At 43.2% G+C, this 15,065-nt stretch overlaps 1 protein-coding gene across 2 annotated transcripts in view; it reads left to right on the top strand.

Moving 5' to 3' along the window:
* Positions 1-15,065, top strand: part of CTNNA2 (catenin alpha 2) — a 1,123,259-nt gene that overhangs the window by 349,564 nt on the left and 758,630 nt on the right. For both annotated transcript variants that reach the window (XM_036333987.1, XM_036333986.1), the window contains exon 6: positions 1,610-1,876. In XM_036333987.1, the coding sequence (XP_036189880.1) occupies positions 1,610-1,876 (267 nt within the window). The remainder of the gene's footprint in view (positions 1-1,609; positions 1,877-15,065) is intronic.

The following is a 15,065-nucleotide window of genomic DNA, read 5'->3' as shown; positions in this document are numbered from 1 at the left end:
ACTTTTTCATATATCTTATAAATATGATCCAGGTTATTGCTTTTCTGGAAACGGATTTTAATATCTACATAAATAGTCCCTCAAATGCATGCTTCAGTAGTTTCCTTAACCAGTTTTCATGATTCAACATTTAGATGGTTTTCAGTTGTTGTTTTTTGTTGTGTGTTTTTTTGGGGTTTTTTTGGTGTGTGTGTGTGATTACAGAATGCTTTCTCAAGTATCTTTATGGAGATAACTAACAATTTCCTACCTGGCATCTCTCACTTCCATATTCAGGCTTTTTCCCTCCGCATAGCTCCTCAGGTGAAATATGGAACCTGGGGACCAGGTGTCCTGAGGTTAACGAGGCCTTGATGGCGGCTGGGAGCCAGCTCCCCCCTGCGATGCCTGCATGGCTACCGCCTGGACTCGAGAATATACTCTCATGTTTGTTGCCTGCTTATCTGGGGCTAAAAATAAAGAATCCCAATTCCGAATTTGTGTTGGCTGGCAGAAATCTGCTATTTTAAGCAAAGGAGGACAGACAGTTCAGTCACTGCTTATCGTCAGTTTGTCTGGACAGTCCTAGATATCAGATAAAATGTGCTCATCTAGAATTATTTTGATTCACAAAGGAGAAGATGCAGTTCATTGTGGCCAGGTCATCCATGTGTCTTGTACTAAATGAGCGAATAGGAAAAACAAAACAAAACAAAACAAAACGCCCCAGTAGATCATATACTATTTGATGATGTTTTGAAGCTGGAAAATATTCTGCCAGAGATACTCAGCTGGTAACCCTAGATGGCTCTTAGAGACAGCGCTGCCTTTCATGTTTCAGAACATTTTCTTAAAAGACCCCTTAAAGCTAAAAATAGAGTGATGCCCCCATGGTGTTATTTTAATATTCCAAACCAAGAAAAGCAAATCCTATTTTTTATTCCCTAAACTCACTGAGCTGCCAGTAAGGCAGTTAAAGGGAAAAAAAAAAACAAAACACAAACCCTGTTGTGAAAATGATATGAAGTGGCAGCCATGCCCTGAGCAAAAATCCGGAGTTTGATTTCCCCTGTTCACACCTGGAATGAAGTTTTGGTTTCCCAGCTGCTGATGACAAAGTCAGATCCTGGCAAGCTGCTTACCTTGGTGGCTCCGGTTCTGTGTTCTTTCAGCAACGTGCCCGGCACACCTTCTATGGGCCAGACACTGCTGGTGACTCAAGAGCCCCCCATACAGGACAGACAGGGCTCCCCGGTCTCCCGGGACAGCTAGTATAGGAGGGAGGCACCTGCTGAAGTAAGAGAGCTAATACAGGATGAGGGTGACAGGTGGGAGGGAGTATGGTTTGGGGCAGATAGAAGGGGGCACAGCTTAGAGGGTAGGAAGGGGAGTGGGCCCTAGGAGGATGGAACACCTCAGCTGAAAGGCTAGGGTGGAGGAGGGATGCTCCCATATTTCACATAGAAAGAGCACTATGTACGATGTCCTGGCAGCTAGAGGCAGCCCAAGGGCCAGGAGGTGTTTCCTAAAATTCAGCGTGGTTGTCCGCACCGGGGGCTCCAAGTTCTGTTGCAAACACTTCAATGGCAAATGCCATGGATGTGACAGGTGTCGTGTTTTGCACACGCAGGAGCTGAAGGATCCCCACTGTCGGGACGAGATGGCCGCCGCCCGAGGGGCCCTGAAGAAGAACGCCACGATGCTGTACACGGCCTCCCAAGCCTTCCTCCGCCACCCAGACGTGGCCGCCACAAGAGCCAACCGCGATTACGTGTTCAAACAAGTCCAGGAGGCCATCGCCGGCATCTCCAATGCTGCTCAAGCCACCTCGCCCACGGACGAGGCCAAGGGCCACACGGGCATCGGGGAGCTGGCTGCGGCCCTGAATGAGTTTGATGTAAGCATCCGAGTGACCTACACAGAGGGCTGCACACTTTCCTTGAAAAAAACGTGTCTTGGGGATGAAGGGCCACCATCATAGTATTTATTGATTTACATTCCTGAAGGCTTTGGGCAGTAAGATGAACCACGCATAATGTGTTGCTGCGGTTCAACAAAAAACCTTCAAGGCAGACAGTTTCTCTGAAAGAAAGGGTTCATTGACAGCCAGGAAAGGGACCAGGCCCTGGGCCATGGGGCCTACCCACCAGCAGCTGAGATGATGGAGAAAACAGACAGGTTGGCCATCCTGGGGCGGAGGGCTGTTCGACATAATGAGTTTGGGGAAGAAAGATGTAAGTCGTTTTGAAAATGTTTACACTGGCTGCAGATAAAGGGGGCCAGGGAAGGAGAAGGGTGGTTCTGGGATAGGTGCCTAGTCCCTAAGGAAGAAGTGTTTGCTCCTTCTGATTGGTTGTGGGCACTAGTCCGGAAAGTTCATGAGTGAGCAGAAGGCAGTGGAGTCTGGTGGTTGGCTATCCCTTTTTATGTTTATTTTATTTTATTTTTTAATTGGACAGTTGCTCTTTTTTATTGATTAAGGTATTACATATGTGTCCTTGTCCCCCATTGTCCCCCTCTAGCACCCCACTCATGCCCTCACCCCCCTGGTGTCCGTGTCCATTGGTTAGGCTTATATGCATGCATACAAGTCCTTTGGTTGATCTCTCCCCCTCACCCCCACCCTCCCCTACCTTCCCTCTGAGGTTTGACGGTCTGATCAATGCTTGTCTATCCCTTTTTAAATAAAGGCTGAATAAGCTCTCTGGACAGTCATTCAAAGTTTCAACATACATTCAGGAATATGAGCAGCCCTTCCTTAGCTTCTGGCCACTGGCCCCATTAACTAACTCTGTGTCTCTTCTTCGCACCGTTCAGCTTGCTGCAATTTAATTTGAGACCTCGAAGAATTTTTCTCTTATCACTCTTCCCTGGAACTTGGCATATTGGCAAAACCTAGTTTACTTGTCTTTAAAGGATCTAACAAGAGGCCTGGCCCCGTGCAAATAGAAACCTTGTACACTGTGGGCAGTTTTAGGGACAGTCATCATTTGGATGATAGTCATTATTACTAAAGGAACAAATGTCATGGGCAGCTCAGGTGTGGATTGTGTTTCTCTTGTCCCTGGTGAAGAACTGTCCTCAACTTCTTCATTTTGAATCAGTGGCACACAAGCGCTGTTGCTCTGTGACCCCACAGGGGATCCTGGTCTTGCATATGTTGCCTCTTTGGGTAGCAGCATTCTGCACCTGCTGTCTCTGGGGATTCATCTCAATGAGGATGTCTCCTTGCTCCTGGGCATATTCAAGGTATAAAAGGGGGTGAGAGGGACTCATGTCATCAGCATCCCAGGATGACAGCTCTTACCACCCCAAGGTCAGGATATAGGCTCACCTGCGAGAAGTTGAAATTCAGCTGAGTTCATACTATGCTAAGTGAAATTCTACATGTGTTGTGAGAGCTACAAAGATTTATAAAATAGTCAGTATCTGCTTTCGAGGGTTCTATTTTCCTATAGGGGAGAGGAGGGAGTTAGAATGTTCTCTACACACTTTAAGTGATAAACACAATGTGACGGGAATTCATAGGAGGGAAAGAGGTTACTTACCAGCTGTGGGGGAAGATGATGAGCTTGCTTCTGGATATGCTGACATGGCTTGTTGGCAGGCATCACTGGCTGACTGCTGGAAAAGAGGATTAGGAGCAAGTGGTTATTAAAGGTGAAGGGAGATGGATGATATGATGCAGAAATGATTGTAATAGTTTACATTCAGATAGCTCTTCGCAGTTTTCACAGGGCCTCTTTTCCTTCCCTTCTTTCTTAGTCAAAAATATATATTGAACCTAGATCATACTCTATTCTCTAAGGTGTTTTTGGTAAGGATTAAATATGATAATAAATTTAAAGCTTTTACCACAGAAATTGGGCCTTGATATGTAATTGTATTCATGAGGTGTCAGGAGACAACTGAAAATTTATTGGAACTAGTAAGAGAGCTCAGTAAGGTTATCAATTTTTAAATTAACAATGGGAGTCACTAGATGTCCATCATACAAAAAACGAAAAGAAAGAATAATGGGAAAAGAAATCCTGTTCACAAAGTAGACAATAAAAATAAATTTTGGCTTTATTTCACTAGTTAATTTAATTTCCTTTTATGTATTAGAGATAATCCTGATATAGTTATGAAGGACCTAGGAAAGAAAATTATATTGTTTTACTGAGGTGCAAGTTTTATTTTTTGGTAAATGGTGTCAAGATCACAGGTAGGAAAAATATTGACCCTGTCAATATTTATAATACTATATTTAGACAATACCAATAAAAAATTTAACAGGGCTCTTTGGAAACAAAGTGGTGATAAAACTTTTCTTTGTCTTTTGTGTGTGTTTTGATTTTGTTTTTGTTTTCCTTTCCCTGGAATAAGAATGGATGAGCCTATATTTTAAGGAAATGAAAATAAGCAGGTCTTGCACTCAGAACACATTAAAGCATTGTAATGCTACCTTAATTTTTAAGGTGTGCATTAGAACAAAAAAGGCCTCATCTGTTAACCAGAATAGAAAATCACAATGTCAATACAAAATTATTTTTGAAATGGTGCTTTTAAAAATTAACACTAGGTAGATTATTTAATCAGATTTTGCCAAAATTTAATCTTTATGATCATAGTTTATTTTATAATAAAGAAAAGTAAACAGTCAAATCCTAAGTGCGGACATGGCAGTCCAGCAGTGTAGCATACAGAGCCCTTCACCTGTTGCCACCTCCTGCCCAGGAGGATGAAGCCTCCAGCTTTCCTGTCTCTTTGTATCCAGACCATTTTCATTAGAAGGAGCTTTTACTCCAAGTGAATTTAAAAAGTGAGGACTCACTGAGAGTATTACAAACAGTTTTGCATTCATAATACTTAAGGCCACGTGGGGAAAATCTATTAGTACAGAATGTGGACATATGTTAATTTCAACTCTGGTGATACATTCTCATGCTGCACAGTTAAGGCTTTGGGAGCTGAACACATAAAGATAACAATAGAAGATGCTTTTTATAACACATGGAATTCCCTAATTGTACTTTATTCACTTCATATGGTATTACAAATACGAGACCAAGTAATTTTTATTACTTACTGTATTAACTAAGTGTATTATATGTCATCTAAGTAACTACATATTCTATTAGCTTAGTATATTAACCCTGTAATATTTTATTATTAAATGAATACTGGTTCTCTAGCTACATGAATTATATAAAGCATTATCTAATGTCTAAAATTTTATTTGTACAAGCTTGACAAAAATGAACATGTGCAGCTGTCTAAATTGGCAGTTCGTAGTTAGTAATTCCATTTGGCGTGGGTCACTAAAAATTGTTATTTAGTAAATGCAATTAATTTAAGTTACTTTCTCAAAAGCAGAAATGCTAGGAAAGTATGATTGAATATTATAGCATATAAGGTAATTAACCACTTATAGATGATCTATTTCTAACACCAGCAACCCTACAAGTCCTAATGCTATTTGAAATTCTTTTCCTAAAAATAATATTCCATTTCTCTTTACTTTGTAACAGCATTATACATTTCTGTTCTTCAGTTTCATAATGAATAATTTGATTTTTTTTTTACTTCCCAGGCAGATTGACTTAAAATTGATTTAGAATTCACAGGCATCTGTCCTGAATTCTGAATGCTATTCTCAGATATTAAACAAATTGATATTACATGGAATGGGAAACTTCCTGAGGTTTAGTTTAATGGCTTGCCAATGTAATGGAGATTTTTAAAAATACATTTTTTTTTTATTGATTTCAAAGAGGAAGAGAGAAGAAGAGGAAGACAGAAACATCAATGAGAAGAGAAACTCATTGATCAGCTGCTTCCTGTACACTCCATACTGGGGATTGCACCTGCAACCCAGGCATGTGCCCTGATTGCACATTGAATCATGACCTCCTGGTTCATAGGTCAATGCTCAACCATTGAGCCATGCCAGGTGAGATTTTAAAAAGTCAAGTGCTTTGATATCCTGAAGTGAAGGGAATCACAGAAATGTACAATATCATTTCATATCAGCATAGCTAATATGCCCTAGTGTTGAATTTGAAGATTGTTGTGTATTAATAATCCTCCATGTTTCAAACATGGGGTGGGGTAGGATGCAGAAGGGACTGAGAGTTTGATGGTTGAGGAAGAACAAGGTAAAAATTAGTAGTTTTCTATTCATTCGTCTAAATTATAGGATTGAATTTCTAACTGGGTAGTTATGATTGTGGCTCAATGCCTGGCACTGTATGTATTCTTGCCACTATTATTCTGCCTATGGGGATGATTTATGAAGCAAAAGAATGAAGGAAAAACCCAGCATTTTTTGACAACTTGAAACTGTCAAATGCATCTCTGATGATATAACAGCAAAGAGTGAAATGACAGCTAATCAATGGAAAAATCAGCCTCTCTTTAAAATGTGGAAGCTTGAGGTGAATACTTTTATCTAGTGAAACTGTCTGCTAAGGGATACTCAAAAGAATTTCTAGAAAACTCTAATGACTGCTCAGAATAAACCACATTATAATGTCAATTTTGACTGCCAGAAAACTTTCGAGGGTTGAAAGAGAGGAAAATTAAATAATTCCTATAGAATTGCTTCATTTTATTAAAGAGAAGGGAGCATACTATATCTGGATTTTTAAAACTTCTTTTTTAGATGAAAATACTTTGAAAAAAATGGAAATTAATACCATTCATGACCCAGTCTTTATAATGGATAGTTCTTTCCTTTTTAAAGTTTTTCTTTAAATCAGACAATAAACATTGTCTCAAATTCTTCTAACTCTCTACTTGTGACCTTGCTTCTTTCATTTCCCATGTGCCTTGGGAATTTTCTTTGATTAAACATTTTCTTTTCCTTGTACATTTAGTTTCTCCTTCTCCAATGATTCCATCCCCTCAACCTACAGAAAAATGTATTTCTCTTAGACAACCATAAAAAAAAGTGTTAGGCTACCATATTTACCATATTCTCATATTTTACTTTTTTGTTTTTGTTTACAGAGTTCTTTGAGATGCAGATTCTAATCCTTGCTTCCATTTCTTGGCTGCCAGCTAGCTCATACCTTACTCAGCCTTGCCATCCTCCCTTGCCCCTCCTCTGTGATTCTGTATCTGAGAATCTCTAGGGACACCTCCCTTATAAATCTTTTATTTTTCAGTTCTTAACTGCTTCACATTGGAAGAGGGGGCATTCATAATAGTATTAACCATGCTTTTTCTCGTTATTATTTCTAACGGGCAAGATTTAAATATCTGTACTTGGGAAGTAGGACAGTCTGGTCGCAGCAACATGGAGCTGAAATGTCACCATGACATACCAACACTGAACATGTCATCCTTCCTATTTTACCTACTTTTTCATACCCCCACTATCTTCTCAGATTTTCTTTCTTCTTCTTCTCTTTAAATGGGTTTCCTTTTCTTGATCTATAATTCTCTTACTGGTCTCGTACTCAGTGGATGGAAATACTGGCATATGAGCATAAGCAATGACAAGTCATCTGCATCACAGGCCCGAGGGGATGGCAAGGATCTGGACCTGACAAGGTTAGGGACCTAGGCTGACTCCCCTGATGAGAGAGTTCTCCCCTGGGGAATTCTCCCAGAGGCTGTGCCAACGGTGTGCTCTTCATAGGTGTATACAGATCTTCTGGAGACTGACCAGCAAGAGATTAGGTTGTAGTAATCATTTCACAGCAGGACCCAGCCCGTGGGGGACATGGAGGAGAGCTTTCTGGCTGCCTGAGAGCAGGGTTTGGGATCCAGGTTTAGAATATAGGTGCAGTGGAGAGCTGGGGTGCTAAAGCGGTAACCCAGATGTGTGACCTTGGAGATCTGTGCTGAAGGAAAAGATGAGTTTGTTGTCCCACTTCTCCAAATATCACTCTTACCCTTTTTGAATAGTGAGATAGTTATTTTTATTCCTACTTGATCCAGATTGATGCTCCTGTGGAAGTACTGGCCCTTTAAGGATCCATGAATCTGAGTTCCAGCTGGTTCAGTGATTCCTACTGGCTTTTATTGACTCTTAGTCCCTACAACAGTAGGCCAGGAGAAATGCCTCCTTGGTGAAGTAAATTTTCAGAGCGTCTTGTTCAGTCCCTTCCCAGGTCTAAACCTCTCTTTTGCTGTGGAAATCAACATATTTATCAGAGAAGCTTACCCCAGACCTCATCTCCTTCTGTGACATTCTATGTCATTCTGACTGCAGACATCTGGGAATACCCATAGCAGGTTATGAGGACTGTAAGTTTCCTACACATTACATGACATTAGAGTGAGGGCGGGCAGAGGAGAGGAGAGGGGCCCTATCAAAATACTGTAAACATGCTGCTAAGGCAAATACAAGATATAGCTAGTGTTCTAAAGCAATTAAGCAGGAGGCCAAATGCATACAAATGAAGGCCAGTAAACAGGACCATTTAGCTTGTGGAAAGCAATTTCATATTCTAATTTAGGTAGCAAAAAGTTAGAGCAGGCAAATCAACAATGTTCTCCCTATCTTCGTGCATGCCAATATTTTGAAAGGTTTAACATCTGTAGTTATTATGTCTATTTTTCTTTAATACTTTAATCAGTACTTCTCAATAATGATGTCTGCTATGTTCCTATGAAGTAGTTTCTACTTAATGGCCATTGGAAGTAGCCCAGACATTGGAAAGGGCCAGGGGCTTGGATCCATGTATCTGGATCTTACTCCATGCTCTGCAGAATAACTAAGGATGTATGACCTTGGTTTACTCAAATAATATCTCTAGTTAATTGTAGGCCTTGCACTAGGGGTTAGAGACAGGAAGGCTAAGATCATTCATTGAGAGCTTACAGTGTGCCAAGTGAAATATAATAAAGATTAGAGGCCCGGTGCACAAAAATTTGTGCACTCTGGGGGAAGAGGGGTCCCTCAGCCCGGCCTGTGCCCTCTCGCAGTCTGGGACCCCTCGAGAGATAATGACCTGCTGGCTTAGGCCTGCTCTCGGGTGGCAGAGGGCAGGCCCAATCCCTAGGTGCAGCCCCTGGTCAGGCTCAGAGCAGGGCTGATTGGGGAGTTGGGGTGCCGCCCCCTGTCATGCACAGAGCAGGGTGGATCGGGAGGTTGCGATGCCACCCTCAGTCACACTCAGGGTAGGGCCGATTGGGGGGTTGGGGCACCGCCCCCTGTCACACTCAAGGCAGGGTCGATGGGGAGGTTGCGGCGCCACCCCCTGTCACGCACACAGCAGGGCCAATCGGGGTTGGGGTGCTGCCCCCTGTCACTCACAGAGCAAGGCCAATCAGGGGGGTTGGGGCTCTGTACCCTGTCACGCACAGAGCAGGGCGGATCAGGGGGTGGGAGCGCCGCACCCTGTCACACTCAGGGCAGGGTCGATGGGGAGGTTATGGCTCTACCCCGTCACACAGAGCAGGGCCCATCAGGGCGTTGGGGAGCTCCGCCCTGTCACGCACAGAGTAGGGCCAATAGGGGAGTTGGGGCACCGGCCCCTGTCACACACAGAGCAGGGCTGATCAGGGAGTTGGGGAGCTGCCACTGTCACACTCAGGGCAGGGCCGATGGGGAGGTTATGGCTCCACCCTGTCACACGCAGAGCAGGGCCCGTGGGGGGCGGTTGGGGCGTCGCCCACTATCACCCACAGAGCAGGGCCGATCAGCGGGTTGGGGCGCCGCCACTGTCATACTCAGGGTAGGGCCGGTGGGGAGGTTATGGCTCTACCCCGTCACACACAGAGCAGGGCCCGTGGGGGATGGGGGGGGTTAGGGCGCCGCACACTGTCACACACAGAGCAGGGCTGATCAGGGGGTTGGGGCGCCACACCCTGTCACACACAGAGCCGCAGGGTGATCAGGGGTTTGGGGAGCTCCCCCCATCAGGCACAGAGCAGGGCTGATCAGGGGGTTGGGGCGCCTTCCCCTGTCACGAACAGAGCAGGGCAGATAGGGAGGTTCTGGCCCCGCCCCCTGACACACACAGAGCCGCAGGGTGATCAGGGGGTTTGGGCGCTGCCCCATGTCACGCTGATCCTGGTGCCGGGAGGCCTCGCGGCTCCGCTGATCCCAGTGCTGGGAGGCATATTACCCTTTTACTATATAGGATAGAGGCCTGGTGCATAGGTGGGAGCTGGCTGGTTTGCCCTGAAGGGTGTCCTGGATCAGGGTGGGGGTCCCCACAGGGGTGCCTGGCCAGCCTGGATGAGGGGCTGATGGCTGTTTGCAGCTGGTCACACACCCTTCAGGGTGGGGGTCCCCACTGGGGTGCCTGGCCAGTCTGGGTGAGGGGCTGAGGGCTGTTTTCAGGCTGGCGGGTGACTGAAGCTACCAACCGCTCTTTTTTTTTCTTTTTTTTCTTTTTTATTCTGGGCCAGCTTTAACTCTGAGGCTTGGCTCCAGCTCTTAGGCCTCCGCTGCTGAAAGCAAGTATCTGGTTTGTTTGGGTTCTATAATCGAAACACTGTTTCAACTCCAGTTCTGAGATCCCTGCTCACTGAAAGCAGGTTTATGGGGTTTTGTTTAGCTTCTATATTTGTAACAATGTTTCAAACTGCAAGCTCAGAGGCCAGCAGCAGCAGGCGGGGAACGTTGGAGTCCTCCATCACTGAAGCAAGCAAGCCTCATATTCGCTTGAAGCTGCCTGGCTGCCAGTCGCCATCTTGGCTGGCAGTTAATTTGCATATCACCCTGATTAGCCAATGGGAAGGGTAGCGGAGGTATGGCTAATTACCATGTTTCTCTTTTATTAGATAGGATGTGTAGGATGGAAAGGAGAACTGCTTAGTAAACAGCTTGCATAAATACAGTGGTATGCATTTATCCATACTAGAGGCCTGATGCACAAAATTCCTGCAAGGGGCTCGGTCCTCGCAGCCCCAACTGCCTCACGGCCCTGGCTGCCTTGTGGCCTCGCTGTCCCACCCCCCACCCACTGGTCATTCTGGAAGGTAATTCCAGAAGGTTGTTCTGCCGTCCAGTCGAATTAGCATATTAGCTCATTATTATATAGGATAGTAAAAGCCTAATATGCTAAGTATCCAGTTGTCCGGTTGGCCATTCAACCAATCAAAGTGTAATATGCTAATGATATGCTAAGGCCGCTCAACCACTCACTATGATGTGCACTGACCACCAGGGGGCAGACACTCTGACCAATAGGTTAGCTTGCTGCTGGGGTCTGGCCAATCAGGTCTGAGCAAGACGGGCTGGACAAGCCCTGGAGCTCACCTGTTGTCCCTCCCCAGCTGGCCAGTCTACATCCTTCCCTGGCCCCGATTGTGCACTGGTGGGATCCCTCAGCCTGGCCTGTGCCCTCTCACAATCTGGACTGAGGACCACCGCCCCCGCCCACCCCCCCACCCCCCATTGCATGAATTTCATGCACCGGGCCTCTAGTATAGTATGAAATGCAACTACTCTGTGTGTGTGTGGGGGGGGGGGGGGGAGGCGGGAGGCAATGGGGTGGTAATGTTAGGGAGGGTGAAATCATAGAAGAGTTCCTGGAGGAGGTGGTGCATGAGTAGGAATTAACTTGATGAAGTATGAATGAGTGTTTCTCAGACTGAAGGAACATCAATTGCATATGGAGGCCTGGTGGATAGAGTGTGCATAAATTATTCATCCCCTGGATGGAGCCAGGGCAAGAGGAGAAATCAGGCTAGGTGGGTGAAGAGAGGGAAGATCCTGGAGAGCCTTAGAGGACTTGCAAGGGGCTGGACTTCAACCTGAGAGCCTTGGGAACGTGCTGGTGAGCTAAGCGGGGAAATGCATGGTCAGATTTCTGTTTTACAAGATCCCTCTGTCCCTTTAATTTGTTCTTTAGATTCCACATATAAGTGAAATCATATGGTATTTGTCTTTCTCTATGACTTATTTCACTTAGTTGAAACCCTCTTGGCCCACCCATTCTGTTGCAAATGATTACGATTTCATTCTTTATTATGGTCAAGTAATATTCCGCAAACAAAATAGAGACTCATAAACTAATGGTTGCCAGAGGGAGGGGTTTTGGAGGGTTTGGGGCTGGGTAACAAAAGGTGAATGGATTAAGAACTGAACATTGGTAGTCACAAAATAGTCATGTGGATGTAAAAGCATAGTATAGGGAATATCTTAACTTGATGTATGGTGTCAGGTGGGTGCTGGAAATATCAGAGGGATCACTTCGTAAAGTATGCGATCGCCTACCCTAACCACTATACTGTGTAGCTGAAACTAATAAAAAAAAATACTAAATGTCAACTGTAATTAAAAAAGTGAAATTTAAAATAAGAAGGGCCCCTCAGGCCACAGGGTAGAGAATAAATTTGAAAGGGTCAAAGCCACAGGGCAGTGAGAGTGAGTAAGGTGAGAAATTATGAATGTCTGAAGTGTGTGCTTGGAGTAGGAATGGGAGGAAGTGGATAAACCTGAACCGTATTGAGGGAGTAAAATCAAGAGGCCCGAGGACTGACTTTTTATCTTCATATATCAAAAGAGTTAATGTTTTCTACAGAAAGCTTTAGTTAAGACCAATTTTTTAATAATTCTAAGTAAACAATCTTAGAACTTTCAGTGATTTGTGGGAAATTATTTTTTGTTGTTTTTTTTTTGCATGATATAACTTTCTTGCATAGAATAGAAGTGTTTTTTTTTTCTGCTTCTTAGTTCACTTTACATACCCACCAGTATGATTATTAAATGCCTATAATTTATGTAGATATATACTTTAAACATTCTTAATCCAAATTCTACAGCATCTAGCATTTTTCAAATATAGTTAAAGCTACTTATATTTAATTTATCTCCCAATAGTATTGCTTAGTGTGCTCATTTTACATTTAGAAAATTAAAAATAAATACTTTTATACACATTTTTTTTAAAAATAGAAGCACATTTCCCAATCTGGTAGAATGCAGTATCAATAACAGGGGGGTAAGTAGTGCCCCGCAATTATTAGCTCTTCACTGTATCTTCTCAAAATGGACTTCTGAATCTATATGTTCTTTTCCATTCTGGCAGATTAAAGGAATTGGAATTACCTTGTAGTCCTTTCCTGCTTGACACAGCCAGTGGTGGTATAGCATTCTTTATCATATAGTGACACCTGGTGGCCAAACAGAACATGAAGAAACACTCCAGCAGGTGCCTGTATACTTGTAAACATAGCACAGACGAAGTATATACGATGGGCCCAAACCCAGTTCGTACACTAATGTTATGCAATGAAAGTCACGTTAATCTTTTTGGAAAATTTTCTAGCCCCAGGAAAGTGGTGAAGTAGATACAGATGCAGGTGAGTTTGTAGAAAGAGAAGCACAGACAGGGTGGAGAGGTGAGGGAGTCTGCTGACTGAGTGTGGGGCCAGGTCAGCCAGCATCTAGGACAGGGTTGGGCAAACTTTTTGACTCGAGGGCCACAATGGGTTCTTAAACTGGACCGGAGGGCTGGAACAAAAGCATGGATGGAGTGTTTGTGTGAACTAATATAAATTCAAAGTAAACATCATTACATAAAAGGGTACGGTCTTTTTTTTCCATAGTTTTATTCGTTTCAAACGGGCCGGATCCAGCCCGCGGGCCGTAGTTTGCCCACGGCTGATCTAGGACAACCAATTACCCAGGCGTCAGAGCCAGCTACATCCCTTCCAGGTCCTGGTTATCTAGTATCCTTATTTCTTGTCCAGAAATCTTATCCTGGGATATTGGCATCTCCTGTATCTTCTTGCTTCCAGACAGCTTTGGCTTTTGTTCTAAATATGTTTTTATTAATTTCAGAGAGAGACTGAGGGAGAAGGAGAGAGAGAGAGAGAGAGAGAGAGAGAGAGAGAGAGAGAGAGAGAGAGAGAAAGAAACATAGATTGGCCACCACCCGCAGACAACATGACCGATGGAACCTGCATCCCAGGCATGTGCCCTGAATTGGAACCCTGACTTTTAGTTGCACCTTTTGGTCAACCAACTGAGCCACACCCACCATGGCAGCTCTGACTTTTGAAGTCAGGAGTATTTTCTGATAATATAACTTACCTTTCTATCATGCTTTTTTAAAAAAATAATTCCTCCAAAGAAATATCCCAGCACAATTTAATTTTCTCTTTTATACTTCAATAAATATGGAGCTACAAATATAATTAAGCAAATAACAGAATAAGATTTGACATATTATTTTTAAAATTGCAATTTAAATTCTCATTTGTTTGCCTCCCTTTTGTCTTTAATCAAAATTATTACATTTTCAATCTGGTTTTAGTTCTTTTTCACAAGGGAAAAGTAAGCATCTGTATTTTTCCCCATGAGGGTAATATTCTCTTTTGAGAATATTGACAGAGTCTATGAGTCTGAGTTCATCTTTATTTCAGATAATTAGTAGTAAATATAACAGGGGATATGATGTAATTGATTATCACATATGATAATCATATATCAATATCATGCCATCAATTGATATATAGATATCTAAGTTGTTTAAACATGTGATGGCAGATGCCATTTGATTATCATTTATTAATTAGTCATACTTTAAAATTTAGGAACCACACAAGTTCTTTAATCGAGTGAACTATTTACTGGTGAAAAATGTGGTTTAGTTAAAATGTCTGCCTCCTTTCTTTTCTGATTTTTTATGTTAGTGGTGCTTGTCTTTAGCCTGCAGGTTGTATTTTCCCCTTCTCATATGCTTCTCATGGGAAAGTACTTGGTACCCATTTATAAGATGTTACTTTGATTCAGTGGTGAAGTAAACACACACACACACACACACACACACACACACACACACACACACACACGTCCTGCCCCTACCTGCAAAACCATTTGATTGAATCAACCAAACTCCTTAATGTTCTTCCCAAACTTCACCTCTGGCAGCATGTTCTAGAAACTTTACCTAAACGGATTTAGTCGCATTGTTCATTTCCCTAATGTATGTAGTGTAGTCAGAACAAAATGGTATGTGTTCTCTGATATTCTGCTTACTACATACATTCTTTGAGCTAAGGCTTTAGGGAAATGGTTACCCAGAGATGCTTAAGCAGCTGACATAACCAAGGGCTTAAATGAGTCCAGTGCTGGCCCTGTGCTGGTCCTGCTAGTGGACAATGGGACTGCATAGTGTAGGGCAAACAGAACA

This window comes from Myotis myotis, unplaced genomic scaffold, assembly GCF_014108235.1.
Source record: "Myotis myotis isolate mMyoMyo1 unplaced genomic scaffold, mMyoMyo1.p scaffold_m19_p_14, whole genome shotgun sequence".
NCBI lineage: Eukaryota > Metazoa > Chordata > Mammalia > Chiroptera > Vespertilionidae > Myotis > Myotis myotis.
Note: the sequence above shows the minus strand (reverse complement) of the source record. Positions and strands in the feature narration are given on the sequence as shown.